We start from the raw sequence: 23,749 nt of genomic DNA, 5'->3' as shown, positions 1-23,749 counted from the left end.
TAATTTTTTCCATAGTGACTTATGGATGTGAATCACAGGAAATTAATGCTGCTGGCAAGAAGAAAACTCAAGCATTTAGGATGTGGTGCTGCCAAAGACTCATGAATATCTCCTGGATGGCAAAGGAGATGAATGCTTGTGTAAGAAATATTGGAGAGAAGCAGACCATGTTGTCAGAAATCAGTAGGCATGAACTTAGGTCACATCAGGCACAGAGATGGAAATACCCTAAAGCAAGTTAACATAGAAGGAATGGTGGTAGTAGGGGATGACTGGAGAGAGATGGTATGTGGCAGATCACTGGGATGTCAGCTGCTAAGTACATGAAGCTAGTGATGGATTGATAAGTCTTCTTTCTGCTATGATGTCACCAATATTCAGACATGAATAAATTGATTTTACTTAGTCATAGAGTTTAAGTCCAGAAAGATCCACCAGTTTAAGTCCACCAGATCATCTAGTCTGACCTCCTGTGGCCATCAACACCACTCAGCACCTTCACACTAAACACAGCAACTGAAATTTGACCAGAGTTTTACAGCCCACTTACTTATTACTGTGGGAGTCAGCCCCTCTTCCCCCCCAAAAAAAATTATCAGACTTTGGCATCTGGTGCATCTACCTCTGAAAATATAGATCAAGTCCTTTCAAGTGGGTTTGAATATCTTTACGTGCACCCAGTTCCTGGATCTCTGATAGCTGTGGCAATGCATCAAAGGTCCAGATAACAGGGACCCCCAAAATTTACTCCAAAAGACAAGGATATAAAAAATTAATTTATTTTTCTGGAAAAATTACTTCTTGTCAAGCCTACAGATAAGCACTATAAATTACCAGGTGCTTCTGTCAAAATATGATTATCTTAATTAGGACAGGGTATCAAAGTTTGAGAAACTCCTTCAATAACATTAGGAGGAACTAAAGTCTGCTGTAGCTGAATTGGTAGTTCAAATATCTCTGCAGCATGATCAGTGGCCACCTCCATTGATGATCTGGGTTTCTTGGTACAATCTTCAGGAATATCAGAGGAGGTCAAGACAACACTTGAAGACCTCCCATTTGAAGGTTGTGAGCTCTTGTATACAAGAACTGATGAAGCCCTCTAGTCTCTGAAAGATTTGAGAAACATTCCCCATCCCTTGAAAGTTTACCTGCTAGCCCACAGGAGAAAGCAAGCCAGATCACAAAGCTCCTCTAGATAAAGACCCTCCACCTATTATTATAATCCAGACATATATATAATTGGAGCTGCTGAGGAAGAACCACAGAGGATAAATAACCATTCTTTCTTCAAATATTGTACACATGTATTCTGGTGACTACCAAGCAGTGATCCCAATCAGGAGGTAGGTGCTAAAGAAGTCCTATTTAAATTATGATTTCAGGACAGTCTGTGCCAAAGCAGGCATCAGATCTTGAGGCTTCAGCTAAGAAACAGTGCTGGGGAAAAGTTTGTACTGATCCCAACTTAACTGCCCTGCGAATTTCTGAAATTGGTATGCTTCTGAGAGAAGCTATATGAGACTTGGTGGAGTAGGCTCTAAGCCACATGGGTGGATCTAATCTAGCCAACTCCTTGCATGATGTAATGTAATTTAGATACTCTGTTAAATAGTCTTTGGATGGATATTGCATGACCTTTCTCTCGTTACAAATTCAGCAAGCAGCCTGGGGTTTTACTCTCTCAAAGTAATATGGAAAAGCCCTAATCACATCAAGGGTATGGAATTTGGCTGCCCCCAGGTTGGAGTGGGGTTTGTGAAATAAATATTTAAATGAAAATCTGGGAATAAGTTTAAGGATCCCTTTTGTCTTTAGGAACACCATTTAAGGTGGACCAGTCATGAGGGCCCGAATCTCCACTATCCTTCAAGCTGCTTTTATAGCTACTGAAAAAGTAATTTTCATAGATGGTATAGAGCAGTGATGGGCAACCTGCGGCTCATGTGTATAGAGGAAAAAATTGCTAGGGGCTTAAATGGATGTCCCGTTAATCACACTAACATGATATTTAGGTCCTGGGAGAGAGGGGGCTCCTAGACTGGGGGAAATGCATAAATAAGGCCCATGAGGAATCTAGCAACTGTAGAGTGGTAAAATGATTGTGGATGTAAGGATGATGAGCTGATGCTGCTGCTAAATGGGAGACACAGGGTTTGAGGGTAGGAAGGGAATGAAGCTGAATGTGGTGCCCCACGTTAATAATCTCCAAGACTGAGTGGCCTGAGATAATTTGCTTCCAGGCCTTCCAAAAATAAAAAGGTGATTGCCAAAAGGGATGGCAGGGGAGGGGGAAGGAAGGTATTCTCCAAGGGCTCAGTTTTCAACAAGGACAAACTGCTGCCATGAGGTGGACGTGGGGTGTGCAGTAGCAGAGGGCCTTCTCTGTTGGAACTTCTGTTTCTTCGATATGTTGTCCACATGGATTCCATAACCCACCTTCCTTCCCCACAATTATGGGGTTCTGTACTACCAGGATTCTGTATTGGCAAAGGAACTGAGAGTCAGTTGGGCCAGCTCCACACTTTGTCTTAGGGTGAAGAGGCATGAGGGCATCCAGGGTATAGGAATGGCCCTAATGCACACTGCTTGCCAAAAGAATCGAATCTCTGGGCACTTGCACACAGAGTGGGATCCATGTGGACAACATGTCTTGAAGAACCACAGTCACTGTAAGATAAGTAACTTGTCTGACGATATCATTTGCCTTGATTCCTTCTCACCTTGCAACTGTCATGGTTGGGGGAAATGGGAGTAATATTTTTAGTGACAACCTCCCTCCCCTCCCCAGGATGAAACTGTCATAAATATTCATTGGGCATCTGTTACATATATAATTTGGGAAGCTGTCCATTTTCTGCTCAATAACTTGGGGAGCTCTCTACATTCCAGTCACCAAGGAGCTGAAATTGGTTGTTCTAAAGGGCACTGAGGCACTGGCAGTTGGTTTTAGAATGAGACTGGCTTGCCTATGCTTCCGAGGGCCAAAAAATCTTTGAAGGCTACATGAATTTCAGGCACTCCTTACCAAAGGGTAGGAATCCAGTCAAATGATACATTTAGAGAAGTGGAACTGCAGTAAAGTAATTCCTTGTTTTCAGTCACAAGTTAGCTGGAGTGTATTTATAAAATGTCTTGTAGCGAGGAAGCATGAAATTAGGTCCTAGCAGCTTTGTTACTCTGAGTCCCTAAAGATCTCCATATTATAACTTTTGCTACAGTCTAACCTGTGGTTTTTACTATCAATCTCATGCTGTTGAATGGACCAAGAGTTCCTGATTAGGAGAATATATATTCCATTTTTAGAAACAAGAAGAAAATTTATTTCCCTCTCCAAAAACAAGTGCTGTATGTCTGAAAGATTGTCCAGTAAACTCAAATTATAAGTAAGCTTTCTTTATATATGAATGTGTTATGTACGTTTCTACACAAATTTACTGGTAATGATTCATAGATTCATAGATTCATAGATATTTAGGTCAGAAGGGACCATTATGATCATCTAGTCTGACCTCCTGCACAATGCAGGCCACAGAACTTCACCCACCACTCCTAAAAAAGACCTCACACCTATATCTGTGCTATTGAAGTCCTCAAATTGTAGTTTGAAGACCTCAAGGAGCAGAGAATCCTCCAGCAAGTGACCCATGCCCCATGCTACAGAGGAAGGCGAAAAACCTCCAGGGCCTTCCAATCTGCCCTGGAGGAAAATTCCTTCCCGACCCCAAATATGGCGATCAGCTAAACCCTGAGCATATGGGCAAGATTCATCAGCCAGATACTACAGAAAATTCTTTCCCGGGTAACTTGGATCTTACCCCATCTAAAAACCCATCACAGGCCATTGGGCCTATTTACCATGAATATTTAATTACCAAAACCATGTTATCCCATCATACCATCTCCTCCATAAACTTATCGAGTTTAATCTTAAAGCAAGATAGATCTTTTGCCCCCACCACTTCCCTCGGAAGGCTATTCCAAAACTTCACTCCTCTGATGGTTAGAAACCTTCGTCTAATTTCTAATCTAAATTTCCTAGTGGCCAGTTTATATCCATTTGTTCTTGTGTCCACATTGGTACTGAGTTTAAATAATTCCTCTCCCTCTCTGGTATTTATCCCTCTGATATATTTATAGAGAGCAATCATATCTCCCCTCAACCTTCTTTTAGTTAGGCTAAACAAGCCAAGCTCCCTGAGTCTCCTTTCATAAGACAAGTTTTCCATTCCTCGGATCATCCTAGTAGCCCTTCTCTGTACCTGTTCCAGTTTGAATTCATCCTTCTTAAACATGGGAGACCAGAACTGCACACAGTATTCCAGGTGAGGTCTCACCAGTGCCTTATATAACGGTACTAAAACCTCCTTATCCCTACTGGAAATACCTCTCCTGATGCATCCCAAGACGACATTAGCTTTTTTCACAGCCATATCACATTGGCAGCTCATAGTCAACCTATGATCAACCAATACTCCAAGGTCCTTTTCCTCCTCCGTTACTTCTAGTTGATGCGTCCCTAGCTTATAACTAAAATTCTTGTTATTAATCCCTAAATGCATGACCTTACACTTCTCACTATTAAATTTCATCCTATTCCTATTACTCCAGTTTACAAGGTCATCCAGATCCTCCTGTAGGGTATCCCTGTCCTTCTCTAAATTAGCAATACCTCCCAGCTTTGTATCATCTGCAAACTTTATTAGCACACTCCCACTTTTTGTGCCCAGGTCAGTAATAAAAAGATTAAATAAGATTGGTCCCAAAACTGATCCTTGAGGAACTCCACTGGTAACCTCCCTCCAACTTGACAGTTCACCTTTCAGTAGGACCCGTTGTAGTCTCCCCTTTAACCAATTCCCTATCCACCTTTCAATTTTCCTATTGATGCCCATCTTATCCAATTTAACTAATAATTCCCCATGTGGCACAGTATCAAACGCCTTACTAAAATCTAAATAAATTAGATCCACTGCGTTTCCTTTATCTAAAAAATCTGTTACTCTCTCAAAGAAGGAAATCAAGTTGGTTTGGCACGATCTACCTTTTGTAAAACCATGTTGTATTTTGTCCCATTTACCATTGACTTCAATGTCCTTAACTACCTTCTCCTTCAAAATTTTTTCCAAGACCTTGCATACTACAGATGTCAAACTAACAGGCCTATAATTACTTGGATCACTTTTTTTCCCTTTCTTAAAAATAGGAACTATGTTAGCAATTCTCCAATCATATGGTACAACCCCTGAATTTACAGATTCATTAAAAATTCTTGCTAATGGGCTTGCAATTTCTTGTGCCAATTCTTTTAATATTCTTGGATGAAGATTATCTGGGCCCCCCGATTTAGCCCCATTAAGCTGTTTGAGTTTCGCTTCTACCTCAGATATGGTGATGTCTACCTCCATATCCTCATTCCCATTTATCATGCTACCATTATCCCTAAGATCCTCTTTAGTCTTATTAAAGACTGAGGCAAAGTATTTGTTTAGATATTGGGCCATGCCTAGATTATCCTTGACCTCCACTCCATCCTCAGTTTTTAGCGGTCCCACTTCTTCTTTCTTTGTTTTCTTCCTATTTATATGACTATAGAACCTTTTACTATTGGTTTTAATTCCCTTTGCAAGGTCCAACTCTACTTGACTTTTAGCCTGTCTCACTTTATCCCTACATATTCTGACCTCAATAAGGTAGCTTTCCTTACTGATCCCTCCCTTCTTCCACTCCCTATATGCTTTCTGCTTTTTCTTAATTACCTCTCTAAGATGCTTGCTCATCCAGCTTGGTCTACAACTCCTGCCTATGAATTTTTTCCCCTTTCTTGGGATGCAGGCTTCCGATAGCTTCTGCAGCTTTAATTTAAAATAATCCCAGGCCTCCTCTACCTTTAAACCCATAAATTCTTCAGTCCAATCCACTTCCCTAACTAATTTCCTTAATTTTTGAAAGTCAGCCCTTTTGAAATCAAAAACCCTAGTTGCAGATTTATTTTTGTTAATCCTTCCATTCAGTTTGAACTGAATTAGCTCATGATCACTTGAGCCAAGATTATCCCCTACAACCATTTCCTCTATGAGATCCTCATTACTCGCCAAGACCAAATCTAAAATGGCATCCCCTCTAGTCGGTTCAGCAACTACTTGTTGAAGGAATCCATCAGCTATCGCATCTAGGAAAATCTGAGCCCTATTATTATTACTAGCACTCATCCTCCAGTCTATATCTGGGAAGTTAAAGTCTCCCATGATCACACAGTTTCCATTAGTATTTACTTTATTAAAAACATTAAAAAGGGCTCTATCCATATCCAAATTAGATCCCGGCGGTCTATAGCACACCCCAAGCACTGTCCCAGGGGAGGCTCTAATAGCTTTCTTCCCCAATTTAATTGTTGCCCAGACAGACTCAGTCATATCCATTTCATCGCTTCTTATTTCTTTACATTCTATCTCATCATTGATATACAGTGCTACTCCACCACCTTTACCTTTATTTCGGTCTTTCCTAAACAGCACATACCCTTCAATACCTGTAGCCCAGTCATGACGACTATTCCACCAGGTCTCTGTTATACCTATAATATCTGGTTTCACTTCCTGCACCAGTAACTCTAGTTCCTCCATTTTGTTACCTAGGCTCCTTGCATTAGTGTACAAACATCTTAATTTTTGCTGTTTGGCCTCACTCACATTCTGTACCCTATTAGGCACGGTTATTTTACTACCAGTATAACCTATTAGACTTGTATCTACACTGCCCTTCCTCCTACCTACATGAAAGTTATCACAAAAACTTACTAATTAAATAAAACCAAACTGTGAATTTAGGAAAACAAAATTTAAAAAAGAAGTCAAATGAGCTTGAATGTATACTTATACTTTTTTTTTCCTAATTAGTTCTGATATTTTAAAAATGTGTTATCTTCTGATCTTCTTTGTAACAGATTTTATCCTCTAAAAGTGATTCCCGTTTGAAACATTTGCTGCAGCGGGCACCAGAATATTGCCCAGAGTCAATGGTAAGCCTTGACTGTTTTTGATAAAACTGCTGAATCAGTATCGACAATTTTAAACATTCAAAAGCCATGAGTGAAGTCTCAAAAATCATGAAATTTGGCTTAAAAATTGAAATTTAAATATAATAAATTTTGGGTTCATTTTATTTGGGTTTTGATCCTTTAGGGTTTGTTTTCAAGCTTTTCCTCCCAAAGTGTGAGGTCTAGAAAACTTTTTAAAATGAAAGATGAGATTGTCATTTAATCACTTGACTCTGGGAGCTAGGTTTTTAAGAAAAGACCTAATATTGCAAGACTTATGATGCAATCAGAGAGTTGACAATCTTGATAAATGTCCTGGGTTCATAGAAGTTACGAGAGATAGTGAAGGTTAAGATCTGCCTTATGTTGAGGGTAGATTTGTATATGCTGGGCCAGATGGTCTGGTGCAATGTGGCTGCTATTACTCTCCTTGGAATTGTTGGCAGCCAGCATAATTTAGAGCAGCCTTCAGGTTATTTTAATTTTCACTAGGGGAAAAGCCTGGCACACAGCCTGTCCAGCATTGGGATAGTGCAAAGGTAAACTCTATAGCTGTTCTAACTGCTCCTCAGTCATAGCTGAGAATCTGGAGCAATCTTTTTATTGGTTAAGTAAAATTATGGATATCTGAATGAGCTATCTAAAAGTTCTCCCGTTAATTACTAGAAAATTATAGAGTGGATTGTATCTAACTGCTGGTTCAGTTATATTACTATAAAAATAATTATTAAATAATATTCAGATTAATGAATCCAAAAGCCCTTCTGCCTTAGAAAAGCAACAGTTTTGCTTGAAAATTCCAATACAAAATTCTAATTTTCTTTCTTTACTGATCAGTTTTTATTACTTTATATAGTGTCAGCAATGTGCTAGGCTTTTGATAGACTAGTGAAGACCAAGTCCTTGCCCAAAAGAGTTTGCTGTCTAAATGTACAGTGTATAGGCCTAGTTATTCTTTAGTTCTAATGTTCCATGGATCACTTTGTTACAGTGCTCCCTCTCATGGACTGCCTCCCCTCCCAATCCACAAAGGCATGATTTTAAACATTTTGTTTTTGTGGATCATCAGTTAAGTCTTTCAGATCAGTGGTGGTCCACAGATCACTGTTTGAAAACTGATGGTGTAAGTCAGTGGTGGGCAACCTGTGGTCCAAACGTGGCCCATCAGGGTAATCCATTGGCAGCCTGTGAGACAGTTTGTTTACATTGACCATCCATAGGCACGGCTGCACGCAACTCCCAGGGGCTGTGGTTCGCTGTTCCTGGCCAGATTGCAAGTTGGTGATAGCGTTGTGTTGATAACTTTGCTTTTTATTTTAAATTTAGTTATGTTACAGAGTTAATGCTTCTCAGAGTTGGCAACTAGGGTATATTGATGTCATGGAAGAAAGTGTTTTCAAGAGTGATATAGAGTCAGGGATGGGGAGTTTCTATGTTTTGGGGACAACTGAATGAAAAAAGGGAGGGTCTCTAGCAATTTTTGGGGCAAATGTGGGAGGGAAGTACTGAATGGAATATACTTTCATGAAATAGTAATCGTTTAAAAGTGTGATTGTGCTCCACAACCGTGTATTTCATATCTTTAATTGTGCTTTGATAAAGAGAAAGCAATCTAGGTATCTTTCTGTTTAAAAAGTTTAACAGTTTTAGTTTAACTCCATGCTTATTATTTTCAGACATTGCCTTCCACACCCCCCGCCGTTTTTTTTATTTGCTATCAAATTTTCATGAGTACTCTGTTGATAATATTAGACAAAAGACATACAAAATGTGTTCCAGTATAGCCTTCTGCTTGCTGGAACATGAATATATGAAATTTCCTCTCCAAATCTCTCAGATGGTAGGATAGAGGAGGCATTCTAGCAACTCATTAGAGAATGTGGAATGCAGACACTGGCAGACTGGGAGGCCACTTGGAATACCTTAGAGAATTGGGTTCAATGCAGTAGTCACAAACAGTGCAGTAATCACAATAAACTCAGTTATCTTTTAGGGAAAGAAAGGGAAATACCTTTCATCAGTGATCTGGTGACTAGTAGCAGAGCCAGAAGCCAGCTTTTTCCCCTAATGGCAGCAATATCTCCTTTTGCTGGCTTCTAGTCTGCTTTGATTTAGAGAGGGAGGCTGATGATGGAGGAGGGCTGAGTAGAGGGAATTGATCTTGACTATGTTAGCAAGGTGATACGAGCTTCTTATATACCTGTGTAAGTACTGTATTAAAAAAGAAACATCACAAAGAGTTTGTTCCTGCCAGAATTGGCTATTGTTTCACTGCTGGTGAGTAGTACTTTTTTACATATCTTTTGAGAGGCACATGTTCAGCATTCCTTCACTTGTAGGCACTTAAAATTTTTATCTCTTCATTGTTTATCCCAGCATCCTGACCTGCTAGCATATACACCTCTGCTTCTATGGAATCTTCCTTTGATGCCGTAATACTCAGTTGATATGATGTATTACAGAAATGGTCAATTTTTTTCTAGTGTTTGCTTAAAAAGCACTAAATGCAGTGACTTCGTGCTAATGTTAATGAAATCATTTAAGGGTAACCATTATGTACTTAATTATCCCATTTAGTGAACTGTAATATTACCATTTTGTTTAAAGAAACCCTGTTCAGAGGACTCCAAATCTGAGCCCTTGAGCTTGTAGCACACAGTATGTGAAAATTCCCATAGCTTTCAATTTTTTTACCTTCTGAAATACTATGGAGCTCCACCACAATACTTCAGTCTCCACTTAAAGTTTTAGTGTAGTTTTCTCTCCGACCACAGGCAGCCACAACCATCTTGGTGAAACTGTGCTGAGGTCCAAAATGCAAGATGAGCAATATTCAGTCTTGGATATGTGAGATTTTCAAGGTGTGTTGTCTCAAGAGCCACTAGCGGGTAGGTATGGGATATTTATCTACCTCAGTGATACCCTCAGTTATTTCATAGTCTGATCTGAGCTTGGATCGCATTCAGAGGAAGACTTGGATCCAACTGTTTGTTTGGACCCTCAACCTCAATGCCATTCTTTTGGGTTCTCATGAATACATGTATCCCATGACTATGACTGTACTGGACTAGACAAATTGACAGGAGTGGCAAGTGCCTCCCTGGGTGCTTTGTCCATACCAGTCAACTCCAAGTTTTCCGTATCAGCCTCCTTCGAGAGCTACAATCTCGGTTCCACATTGAAGCAGGGATGTTTCCACTGATCCAAGACACTCAGATCCTATGCCAATGAATCCAGTACCAAGAGTTAGTCCCTACACTGATCCAAGACATCTTATATGCCAAGGAAGATAATGCATCTTCACAAATCCATATTGTGCATCAGGACCAGGAACCTGCAGGCAACTCCTCTCTAGATGAAAATGGTGGCATAGCCTCAGATACCTCACCTCCTGAGGATGCTATTCAATTCAAAGAGTTGGTCAGCAGAAGGTTTCTACTTCAAAATTGCCTTCTGTTTCACTGAAGGAAACTCATCCTCTTTCTGTCATCCGTGGGGAATACCTCTACAAAGTTTTTCTGCTTCTTCTGAAGGGTTTCTGTCAACGAAATGCAAAAAAAGCAGGTAAGTTTTATCAGATTCTGTATGAAGGGTTTTCTTGTTTCCATGTACATCTTTCCCCTAATTCTCTGTTGGTGGCTGCAGTGACGTAGCGATAAGAATGGAATATTTATATTCTTCTCCCAATGACAGAGATGGGAGGGGGGGGGAAATAGATTCCGGGGGAAACTATTCTTTTCATCTTCTTTAAACCTGAGGGTAGCTAACTACCTAGCTGTCATGGTGAGGTACCAGTTTCACCTGTGGGACAAGATTTCAATCTTTACCAAGAATATTCTTGAGTGCTGCAGACTGACTTATGCCCTTATTAAGGAGGGTCAGAATGTTTCTAGGCACGTGCTGTGTGTGTCCTTTGATGTCTCTGGTGCATATTCAAGACTGATAGCTGCAGTGATATACTCCTTCTCTCTTCCTCGCGAAACAAAGATGAAGATTGAAGACCTTCTATTTGAAGGTGTTCGACTTTTTAGTTGTAAAATGGATGAAGTATTAGCGAAAATGAGACACAAGATTAACTGATGGATCTCTGGGTCTCTTGCACCTTTCAAGAGAATAATTCCTGTGCCTGCATTTGATATCTAAAGACAATATTATCCAAATTATTCTTCATCTTTGTATGTTAACAGAGGGAGGCAACGCTATCAGCAGCAACAACAATCCTTTGCTTCTCAGCAGCAATATAAAAGACGTCCCTGTAAATCTAAGAAGAGAGAAGAGAATTCATCCTCCACTACTACCTTACCTTCTGTTAATCCGCAGGTGTGACATGAAGTTTGAGAGTAGCAAACCAACCTTGAATTCGGTTCCCCTAATATCTGGAGACTGTTTATGCCATTTTTACAGCGAGTGGCAAAAGGTCACCTTGAACAGATGGGTCTTGGATGGTATAAAAGACAAATATACTTATCCAATACAAAATAGATTATTGTAACCTACATGGAAAGGATTAAGGGTGAGAGCTTAAAGGATAAAGTAATAGGAACTTTGGGGAAAAGTTTAGAAACCATCTTGAGTTGAGGATATATGATAGAATCCTTCTCTCTTTCTCACCCACCAAAACCCCCCCAAACAAACAAAACACAGCCCGGGCAGCCATAAGTCTGACAATTCCGAACTTTCAACTACTTGACTTTGCATCTTAAATATCTTCCTTTTAATGTCACTCTTTACATGTAATTCCTTAGTGTTTTTTTTTCTTTAAAGGAAAGAGGTAAAACAAATAACTTTATGTACAACTGTAACCCCCATGATACATCATCTTGGTTTGAATTCTGAACTTTTTAGCAGTATGACACTTTCAGCCCACTTTTTCCAAGTGGTAGTACTGCTTGCTATATTTCCACAGCTGGAAATATGCAGAGGGTACCTTGAAGGAGAAAGGGAAGTTACTTACAGTAACTGTTTGACAGAGTTGTCTACTACATGCACACTTTTACATCTTCCAGGATGTAGAAACACCCATAGCTTTCAGTTTTTGCCATTGTCTAAAGTATGTTCTGCATCTGCAAAAAAGAAACCCCCAAAATCTCATTTTTAATTAAAATACAGTAGAGTGAGAGGAGTCCTTTTAGGTCCCATCATCCTTTTCTTGACAATAAACACCTGATGACATTTGTCTCTGATTTGTGTGGTTTTTTTGAGAAGGAGGCAGAGTTCTTCCATGAGATCAATTATCTTAGAGGTATTGACACTTTTTTTGTATCAGTGCTAAATCATCTTCTATATTTAAAAGCTTTTAATCTATCATAAATAAAGACTTTTGTTTAATTTCATTTTATTTTTCAGGGAGAAGTTTGGGGTTGTATAAACTCTTCTTTGCCAGGTAAGAACTATTAGAATATTCTCAATATTAGAATATTCTCAAGAATATTTAGAATATTAGAATATTTATATTTTGCCTTTGCTGATAAAAGGCTTAATTTAACAACAGATCTGTCTAGTTTCCATATTGTACATGTTTCAAAATAGTTTTGCTTTGATAAGGCTTCCACATAAGCCAGAAATGTATGTTTGTTTGTTTCATTTACCCCAAATTGTGGTGCTTTGACTTTGTCAAAATTGGAAAGCAAATAAATTTTTTTTCTTACCATTTTTTCTCATGTAGAAAATATGTTAAGTGAATAAGTTTTATTACATTGATGTTTACTCAAATATCTCTTATCCGTTTCTTGTATATGTTGAAGAAAAAGGTCAAGGGTTGGGAATTCATCCTTAAAAGTATTGAAAAGCCTTGAGCCAGCACTCCTTTGCCTTTTTAAAAGATTCTAGATGTCCTGTGATTGCCTATTTCCCCTCCAAATACTGTCCCCCTTCTAGACCTTAACTTCCAATTTTTTAATTACAAATTTATACCACTCTTATTCAGTCTAGAATATGGGGGTGGGATTCATGATGTCGTACTGAGATTCAGTAGTAGCTGTTTCATTAAAGATAGTTTGGCGCTCCAAGTCCCATCTTGTCTCTCCTAAATTATCTAATTTTGCTCTGCCTTGTCACAGAATAATCTCAGTAACACTCTCCTGTTCCTTTTGGACAAAGAAACTTGGAGTAAAATTAGCATACAATAGCTGAAAAAGTGGAGAAACAGGAGAAAAAAAAGAAGACTATTAATTGTTCTTCTTACAGGCTGCTCAACCTGCCACCAGTGAGCCTACCTGCTTTTCTTGTTCTCAGGAGTCAAACTGTCCATTCCAGTAGATTTAGAGGGTCTGAGGAATCCTGTAGGTTCTAGTCCTTGTTCTTCCACTAATTTATTATGTAACCTTGCTTGCACTACTTCGGCCCAAATTTTTAGTGGTGCTCAGCATTGCAATGCCTGTCTCATTTTCAAAAGTGATGAAGACGCTTAGCCTCGTTAGTGCCTGTACCACTTTTGAAAATGAGACTTTAAGCTCCTAAATCAGTTAGGTGTTGCAATGCTCAGTGCTGCAATGCCTAAATCCCTTTAAAAATCTGGGCGTTAGTCTGTGTCAGTTTTCCAGTCTGTAAAATGGGGATCTTGTGGGAGTATTTTGTAACTAATGTTTGGGAGGCAGTGTTGTCTAGTGGTTAGAACATAATTAGCTATCAGGAGATCTGGTTTTAGGCCCAATACAGCCACTGGCACATTGTAACCCTCGATAAGTAACTTAACTTTTCTGTGCTTCAGTTCATTCCATCTTTGACATGAGGATAACAACACTCACCTTAGCAAAGCACCTTGAAATCTTCGAATGAAATAGGAATATTTTGTATTTTCTCCAGAGACTGTGGCTAATGTTTCAACTGGGGATAATATCAAATCTCTCTTTCTAGAAAACTGACTTGTGCAGGGTTAACTGCAGATATTAGTTTCCCTGCTTAAGAGGACTTGTTTGAGTTACAGAATAGTTGAGGGGCAGTGGTCTTTTGAAAGAAAAGAATGCATACTGTTAGAACACAGGTTTGTAAAGAAAGTGCTACTGCTGTTTGGAAACTGGTGCTGAGCAGCTACTCTTCAATTGTTTGCCTTGATTTTTCTGAACTAATGCAAGGTTTCTGGGTTAGAATTCTAGTCCCCTCTTCTCCTGGGAGCAGAGAAATCTTTCTTTTGAGGCCGAACATATCACAGATGGTCTGTGTCACAATATAATCTTATCAGGGGAGGGAAGTCGTCTTCCTCTAGTATCCAGAACCTGGTGTCTAGATGGAGGACATCCCTCCACGTTAGACAGTTTGCTACCGTTCTCAAATGACAAACTTTTTGCAGCTGCTTTTAAGGATGCGCAGGTGACACAATTACCTTAGAGAGTCCATGATGTGATGGTTTGGTTTTTTTCAGTTTTCCCTCTCCATAACAAGGTGATGGACAAAATCAATATCCTAGGAGTTTCTTCCTGTGGTCTCAGAGGGAGGGCCTAGGTTACAGATGTGGTATGCAGTCTGTGGTTACTTTCATTTTCCCCGTATATCCTTTCCTAATAAGGCTAGGTGGAGAATGTCTTTCAGTCTTATCTTAAAATGCTGGCATTGCCAGCGTAATACATGAGGTTAACTCTTAAGTTTCTAAAGTAACTGACACTCCTGCAGTCTGATAGTTGCCATTTCTGTCATTTGTTACAAAATATGGGGGGGGGGAATCTTAAAAGCATATAATCTGCTGTCTCATTATTTATATTCTTAATTTTCTTCAAGCAAAACTTGACAAAGAAGGTCTGTACCCATCAGTGGTAAATTCTCTGTTCATCTGGTCTTGTCCAGCCTCAGGTTAGTCATAGTGTTTCCGCATCAAGCCTCTGCCTGGTTTGTGGTTCCTTTGCCAGTCTCCCTTTGAACCTATGACTTCCAATACCCTGAGACTGTTAATCTTTAAGGTTCTTTTACTACTTGCACTGGTTTCCCAACTGACATTTTAGTGAGTTGGCTACAGCAATCTCCTTCCACTCTGCTTTTTTTCATCTTGCATGCTACCCCTTGATTCCATCTTACCCAGAAAATAATTGTATCTAGCCTTTTTTCCCCTGCCCCTTTCATTGACAAGGAGTTCCTCTGATATACTCCTGACATTAGAGAAACTGTAGGATTTTTCTCTGGATATAAAAAGCACTCTTGTTCTTCTCTCATACAGCCTCCATTTCTGTAGAGGGGTTTTCCTCTGCTCTGCAATTGAATAGTCAGAATCAGATTTCTCAGCTGCAGGATGGGGCTTAGGATTTCCCTTTAGGAAACTGCTTCAACTCAGTTTGCTGCCTGGTAGCAGTAACGGGTTTCTAGACCACATGCTTTCCTAAATACAGAGCATAAGGAAAAAAATCCCACTGAATTTGATATTTTTGGCTCTGAATTTTTGTGCCTCTTCCTCCTTCAGAGAGGCCTAACTCCTTTTGATATTGCAGAAAGTTTTAGCCTATCCTGAGTCCTGTTCTTGCTCCACAGTATGCTGTAGCCTCTTCTTCCCCTGTGTCATTATCAGCCCATCAAGATGGTGAAGGAGAAAAGGTGCTTGCTGTGATCATTTGGGAAGGTATAATTAACCAGGTGGCTCCAGCAGCTCTGTGGATCCCAACTCTGTGAGGGCCCTAAGTTCCTCCTGCATCAGGAAAAACAATAGGGCCACCCTCTCCATGGGATCTACCACTTGTAACCCCTACCTCAGACTCCACTGCTCTGATCCTGGGGTGTCTATCTTAGCTGCCAATGCTCACCCCCCCACCCTCCCCTTGGGATTAGTGCTTTTCTTTAGTAGTACCACTCATCTGCAGGAGTGGCTCCTATTAGTCAATACTGCATTTCCAGCTTCCTCTTTTGGCTTTTCCAGCCACACCTCTGCTCTTCTTAAACAGAGCATATTCTCAAGCCAGGCCTGCTGAGGTGGAATTGGGTCATTATTTTCCCAGTTGAACAGCTGACCTTGAGAAGATTGGTGCCTGAACTATCTCTGGGAGTATCTCTCTGAGTACTTCCACTCAGGGCATATTTTTATACCACACCTAAAATGAATAAACAACTTCAGTGAGGAGAGGAATCCCACTAAACCGAAGGCCAAAATACGCCCTCACCAAAGATCAGTTCCAGTGAGAAGCCATAAGGAAGACAAAAAGTAGGACGATTCAAGCCAGGAGCTATGAGTTGCCAGCTCTTCATGGCCCCTCATTCCAGATCAAATCAGTCAAATTTAAGAGTAAGGAAGAAGCTGCTAAAGGATCTGTCTCTCTTCACAAGGGAGAACTAAAGTACATGTAATAAAAAGGATGGTAAAGGCAAATTCTCCTACTTCCTCATTGGGAGGAGAGAAGGATGAGCTCTGTTAACAATTCTGAAGAAGAGTAAGGGATCCAGGAAAAGCTCTTTCTCCTGGACTGATTTGAGTTTGAGTACATCAGTGCTGACTACCTTAGATATTAATAAAGAACCTTCTAGATGCCTCAGAGGAAGGTGAAGGAAAAAGCAAAACAAATAAAATCCACTTTCCTTCTGCTTCCAAGAGAACTTTTTAACTCTCTCCATCTGACTGGAGAACATTGTCAAGTCACAGTGAGAGCAAACAAATATTAGACTCTGAAGGCAGCTAAACAAAATCTATGTAATGTCTAAATCAAAATCTGACTGCATCACAACTCATGGACAACAGGATAGAGTCTGTTTTATGGTGCAACTAAAGGCAGCTTCTATTACTCTGATATCAGTCTGGATAGTCTCCCTTTAAGAAGACTTAACCCATCAGGCCAAAGGTATAAAATTGACTCTTCATAAGATCTCCCTGGCAGCGACCTTGTCCCAGATGCATACTGGGACTCCTTCAGATTTGCAGGTAGGCTGTGGCTTTCAGTATTGTAGCAAGATAATTCTTTCCAGAAGTAGAAGGTAAACATCCAAGCTGAACATTTGATAGCTTCATCAGAATAAGCTTTTAAGAGAAGCTATGGGCAAAAGCAGTCCTTGCAGCCAAAGGCAATATCAAAGAGATGCTTCCTTCAACTACAAACAGATGAAGAAATATAAGAAATCTTTCAGAAGCAGGCTGTCTTTTTATGGCTTCTTTTCATCTAGATCATGCAGATGTGATTCAAAATTTTTCAAGGGATGCTGAAGTAGAGTTGCAGAGGAAAATCCAGACAACTTCTCTGGACAGCTTTCCACTAGCAACAAGAACATCTGAATCCTCTGCTTATCTGCCTGAGAAGATGCACGTTCTGGGATTAAAAACTCCTGTGTTACAGTTGGTGGTTTTATTTATTTGTTTGTTTTTGAGTGGGGGGAGTTATTTGCTTGTTAGCTCCAATAACCCACTTCCTCTTTGGACTGATGAAGATAGCCAGCAGGGGCTATGCCATACAATTTATCAAATAGCCCTGCAACTTTCCTGCTTCCACATACTGAATTCTAACACAGAACAGCCAAATAATAGAGAGAATTTCTCCTCTAACCAACCATTAAAACTATTTAGTTAGCTCCCAGTCTGGACTGTTGCCAAGAACATAAGAAGAGACACACTGGGTCAGACCAATGGTCAGTCTAGCCCAGTATCCTGTCTTCTAACAGTGGCCAGTGCCAGATACGTTAGAGGGAATGAATAGAACAGTGTAGTTATCAAGTGATCTATTCCCTGCCGTCCAGTCCCAGCTTCTGGCTGTCAGAGTTTTAGGAACACCAAGAGCATGGGGTTGTGTCCCTGACCATCTTGGCTAATAGCCATTCCCCCCTACAAGGATGTTAAATGTAATTACATTATGGTCATGGTCGCTATTACTGATCAGCTCAGATATATTCACCTCTTGGTCCAGGTTCTGTGTTTTACTTAAGACTAAATCAAGAATTGCCTCTCCCGTTGTGGGTTCCAGGACTAGCTGCTCCAAGAAGGTGCCAGTTGTGTCTAGAAGATTTATTTCTGCATCCTGTCCTGAGGTGACGTGTACCCAGTCAGGAATAGTTAAAATCCCCCATTATTATTATAGTTGTTTGTTTTTGTAGCCTCTGATCTCCTTCAGCATTTCAGTTGCCATCACCATCTTGGTCAGGTGGTCAGTAGTGCATTGCTATAGTAGTATATTACTATTCTCCTGGGAGAATTCTGTGCCAAAAAATTAAAAATTCTGCATATTTTATTTGTCAAAATAACATAATATAATCATGCCAGTTTCACTTATTTTTATAATTTATTTCAAAATACGTGTCAGCAAGTATGTCTGTAACAATGCAGACCAAAAAAAAAGATTCAGTAATTTTTTTTTTTTTAGAAATAGATTCTTTACTAGGCAAATTAATACAGAACTTTGAGTAATTTAAACTACAATACAGAAACCTATTTCCTGCATCCCTCAGAAGCAGTGCAAAGGCTTGGGGGAGGCAGGAGTAATGGAGAAGCTGAGGAAGAGGGAAAGACACTGGGAGTGACCCTGGAGGGTTGTTGGGTATGGGTGGGAGGAGTATGGTACAGGGCTTTTTTGGGGTGTGTGTGTATGCGGGGGGGATTGATTGTTAGGGAGTTGGGGAGCCTCCCTAATGCAGACTCTGGCTGTGACCCTTAGCCTCTCTCTCATAAGTCAGGCACATATGCCCCTGTCTCTGTTCGTCCCTGCACCCCCCACATCCCTTGTGTGGCTCTGCAGCTCCCCTCCCATTCAACCTCTGGCTCAAAGCTGTCACCTCACTAGCACCTGAGCCTGTGCCCCAGTCTGTCCTCCCTAGCCCTTCTGAACCCCAGTCTGTGACCCTCCAGCAACCCTTTGTGCCCCATGCCTCTTCACCTGGGCCCGCTGTGAGTAATGTGGCCTCTCCCCTTTCCTCGCTGATGGCTGGCTGCCCTCTCTTCTGGTGCCACAGCAGCCCCTGCATATGTAATTCCAGCACCTCTCAATAGAATCTACATTCTGTGGAGGAAAAAAAAAATCTACAGTGGACACAGAGGTGTTGAAACAATTTGTGTAGTGGGGGTGTTAAAGGCAGAAACCATGTACACCTCTACCCCGATATAACGTGACCCGATATAACATGAGTTTGGATATAATGCGGTAAAGCATTGCTCCGCTTCCCGCTGCTGCCGGTGAGTGCAGTCAGGGGACAGGGAGCAGGGGGATTGGGTAGAGGGTGGAGTCCTGGGGGTGATTACGGACGGGAGTGTCTCTAGAGGGGGTGTCGGGGGACAAGGAGCAGGGGGGCCAAAGCAAGTTCGATATAATGCGGTTTCACCTATAACGCGGTAAGATTTTTTGGCTCCCGAGGACCATGTTATATCGGGGTAGAAGTGTATTTGAGTTGTTACTAATTCAAGCCAGGGGTTTGTGGTATCACCCCTAGTTCCAGCACCTATGGGGGGACATGAAGTCTGTGCATGCATAGTGGCACAGAATTCCCTCAGGAGGACAACGCTTACTATTAAATCATGGAATTTCTATCCATAGAGATTCTGTGGTACAGTTGGATTCATTTAAGATTTTTATTATATTCGAGTTTGTGCTTTCATTCACATAGTGCCACTCCCCCACCAGCATGACCCACTGAGTTATTCCTATATATTTTGTACCCTGATATTACCATGTTCCAGTGATGATTATTGTTTCACCAAGTTTCTGTGATGCCTGTTGTATCAGTATCATCATTTAATTCCAGGCCTTCAAGTTCATCCATCTTAGTATTTAGACTTACAGCATTTGTGTACAAGCACTTATAAAATTTGTCAATATTGAGTTGTGTGCCTTCATGTGATGTAATTGAATAGACACTATTTTTTGTTTGACTGTTTCTCAACTTGATTGAATTCTGTCCTCGCCTCTTTACTAAGGTAGAGAGTATTCTTTTAATAAATTGTCTCCTGAGGGATGTCTCTAGCTGAACCGTGTACTTCTCTGCACCTGTCAACTTTCCCCCAGCCCTTCTTTTAAAAACTCCTCCACAACCTTTTTTATTTTACACGTCAACAATCTGGTTCCATTTTGGTTTAGATGAAGCCCATTCTTCCTGTACAGCAGTGGTCACCAACGGGTCAATCACGATCAACTGGTCGATCCTGGAGACTCTCCCAGTCGATCGTGATCTCTGCTGCTACAAGTCTGGTGGTGTAGCGGGGTTGCCGCTAAGGCAGACTCCCTGTCTGCCCCAGCCCTACGCCGCTCCCAGAAGCGGCCAGCACACTCCCGCAGCCCTGGCGGCGGGATGGCAAGGGTCTCAGCGTGCTCCTCCTTCCTGTAAGCACCATCCCCGCAGCTCCCATTGGCCAGGAACAGGAAACTGTGCCCAATGGGAGCTGCGGGGCCGGTGCATGCAGAGAAGGGCAGTGCGTGGAGTCATGTGCCACCCCCACAGGAGGTGAGCGGCATGACGTTGGGGCAGGCAGGGCGCCTGCCTTAGCTCCGCTGTGCCACCGATTGAGAGCCGCCCGAGGTAAGTGTCACTTGGGAGCCTGCACCCCAGCCCTGAGCCCCCTCCCAACACCCCATGCCCCCTCCTGCACCCCAACACTCTGCCACAGCCCAGACCCCCCTCCTGCACCCAAACTCCCTCCCAGAGCTTACACCTTTCACCCCCTCCTGCATGCCAACCCCCTGGCCCAGGCTCAGCCCAGAGCCCTCACCCCATCCTGAACCCCAACTCCCTGCCCCAGCTCGGTGAAAGTGAGTGAAGGTGGGGGAGAGCGGGTGATGGAGAGAGGGGAGGATGGAGTGAGTGGGGTGGGGCTTCCGGGAAGAGGCGGGGTAGATCCTGGGTTGCACTTAAATTTAGAAGGTGATCTTGTGCGTACAGGATCTTACCAAAAAGTTCCTCAGTTCCTAATAAACGTAAATCCCTTTTCCCAACACCATTGTTCCATCCATTCATTAAGACCCTGCACCCCTGCTTGTCTAAATGGCCCTACACATGGAACTGGAAGCATTTCAAAGAATGCTACGATGGAGGTCCTGGACCTTAATCTCTTACCTATCAGCTCTAATTTGGCCTCCACGACCTCTCTCCTACCTTTCTCTATGTAATTGGTTCCTACATCTATCACGACCACCTCCCCCCACCCCAGCACTGTACAAAAGGCTGTCTATATGTCTTTTGAGGCTCACAACCTTTGCACCCAGAAAGCAATTCACCATGTGGTTCTCCCAGTCATCACTAACCCAATTATCTATATTTCTAATCAAATCCCCCATTACTATTACCTGTCTCTTCCTAGTAACTGGGGTCCCCTCCCCTGGACGGGTAGCGACAGTGTGAGATGATACCATGATGTCATCTGGAAGGATCGTTTCCCTCTGCTCCAGCTTTATGTTCTCCTTCCCTGAGACTTTCATTCTCACCAACAGCACAAAGGTTGTCAGACTGGGAGTGGAACTGCTCTACTGTGTCCCTGGAAGTCTGTCTCCCTTAGCTCCTCCAGTTCAGTCTCAAGAGCCCGTATTCAGTCTCTGAGGGCCATGAGATGTTTGCACCAAATGAACACACATGCCACCTGCCTGCAAGGCAGGTTATCGTACATGCTGCATTCAGTACACTAAACTGGATAGTCCCCAGTTTGTTGCTGGAATGCTGGCTGCATTATTTTTACTCTTCTGTGTTTTTTTGTGGGGGCGGTGATTGGCCTAAAATTTTAGTGTATGTTTGTTAGGTGTTTCTGCCTCTCACACACCCTCTCTAAACTCCTCTGTTTGCTGCTCCTGTTCGCTGACTACTCTGATTAACAGTCAGCTCCTATACAAACTCTTTATATATTTTCAAAAGCACCTAAGTCCCATTCACTCTCATCTACATGCTCAATGTTTCTGGGAGCATTCTGCATGACCAATTTTCATGAAATCCCTAGGGAAGCCCCTTGAGATTAAAAACCTGGATCTGTTACTTCAGGTAACAGTTATTTCATTGCCACTTGAATCACTATCTTCATTATCAATGTTTTATCTATCAGAGTAGCCTTTTTAATCGCCATCACTTGTCCAGATGGATTGTCTGAACTAGTTTCATTGTATGTGTAATCATAATACAGTAATTCCCCCCACTGATAAAAATGGTCCTTTGGTCTTTAGGAAGGTAACTAAAAAGTACACATGCAAACCAAGATAAAATCAGGTATTTAAATGAAGGTTTTCTATTGGCACATTTAAATTGTGATTAAAATCAGTTATTTAAATTGCTTTGACTTAAATCAATCCACTCTGCTTTTTAACTGCCTTTTAATGTGATATAGCAGCTAGAAACAAGAAAGAGAACCAGCACCATGTAACTAGTCAGCTGTCCGTGGACCACTGGTCCAGAGACCATAGTTTAGGAACCATTTATGTAATGTATGTTCTTTTATACTACCCTAATCTCTACTATTTGAGCACCTCACAAAAAATATTAGAAGTACATGCTCCAAACTGCTGTGAACAGAAGTTACAACTCCATTAATGTGTGTTCAGATTGCCTTAGTCACAAAATCAGTTTGTGTGCCGTTGTAAACATAACTCAATACAATTTTATTTAGATGTGGCAGCAGATCTAGCCGACAATCACCTGATTGTTTTGAGATACCCCTGAGAGAGGATCACATGCAATAAAACTTACACCATAGCAAGGCTCTTGTGGCATCTTTAACTTGGCATGTATCCGTAGCTGCTTTGTGTGTTCTACCTTGAACTTTAATATAGGATTACTTCATTGTTTTACCATAATGTGATCTAAGTGGCTCTACACCTGAAACACTCAAACTCCTTCTACTGCAAAATTTAGTTGCCTAATTACTCAGTTTTTCATGCCAGTGTAGTATACCCCTGCTGTTGTAAAAGTGGATTGATCTTAGTGTGGTCTGTGTGGCATAGCCAGTTCATTGCAACAGAGATTTCAGCCCCCTGGAAGTTTTGTTCTGATTGATCAGTAGTAAGGCTACGTTTTAGTCATGGGTGCTTTTAGTAAAACTCATGAACAGGTCACTGGCCATAAACAAAAATTCACAGCCCATGACCTGTCCATGACTTTTACTATATACTCCTGACTAAAACTTGGGGGGAATCGGGGGGCGACCTGGGGGACACCATTGGTGCTGGAAAGGTGGCCCAGGAGGTGCTGCAGATGCTCGGAAGGGGGGGCGGCCTGAGGGGGCGCCACAGGTGCTCCGGGGGAGGAGGGGGGTTGACGGGGATGGGGTAGGTGCCCTACCTGGCTCCTGGGAAACAGCGACCTCCAGCTCCTAGCTCTACGTGCTGCCTCCGCTCCGCCCTGAGCCCCAGTTCTGTAGCTCCCATTGACTGGGAACCGCTGTGCCCCAGCCCCGAGTGCCCCCACCCAACTCCTACTGCTGGGAGTGCAGGGGCTGAGATTGCCCCAGCAGTGGCCAGTGCGCCTGGCTTGGAGGCTACCTGAGCTGCTCAGACAGCCCCCGTGCCAGGCACACTAGTTGCTACAGAAGTCACGAAGGTCACAGAAAGTCACAGAATCCATGACCTCTGTGACAAACACGGAGCTTTAATCAGTAGCCATTCATTTTGTCTTACTGTTTAAATCTTACAGATTTCTTTTCTTTATCTCACTTTTTTCAATTGATATTTTTAAATGAAGTTTTCAGTGAAACTGTCGGTATCGTGGATTTATTCTTAAGATGACTGTTTCCATAGCTCCACATTCCTGAAGATTGTTCATGCAAAAGTTCCGCAGAAACAGCTGCTATATAATATTAAATACTAAAATAGCATGTAGCAGGCAGCTAACCCTGTGATTAACTGTGGATGGGTGTTT

The 23,749-nt window shown here is 41.7% G+C and overlaps 1 protein-coding gene across 7 annotated transcripts in view; it reads left to right on the top strand.

Moving 5' to 3' along the window:
• RECK (reversion inducing cysteine rich protein with kazal motifs) overlaps positions 1–23,749 on the top strand; it is a 144,293-nt gene that overhangs the window by 17,885 nt on the left and 102,659 nt on the right. For 5 of the 7 annotated variants that reach the window (XM_073332540.1, XM_073332536.1, XM_073332543.1 and 2 more), the window contains 2 exons: positions 6,947–7,021; positions 12,386–12,422. The exons of 1 other annotated variant lie outside the window; for it this stretch is intronic. In XM_073332540.1, the coding sequence (XP_073188641.1) occupies positions 6,947–7,021; positions 12,386–12,422 (112 nt within the window). Of the gene's footprint in view, positions 1–15; positions 141–6,946; positions 7,022–12,385; positions 12,423–23,749 lie in introns of all 7 variants that reach the window. One more of the 7 variants, XM_073332538.1, reaches the window with a different exon arrangement.

This window comes from Lepidochelys kempii, chromosome 2 (assembly GCF_965140265.1).
Source record: "Lepidochelys kempii isolate rLepKem1 chromosome 2, rLepKem1.hap2, whole genome shotgun sequence".
Lineage (NCBI taxonomy): Eukaryota > Metazoa > Chordata > Testudines > Cheloniidae > Lepidochelys > Lepidochelys kempii.
This window is presented reverse-complemented; position numbering and strand designations above follow the sequence as displayed.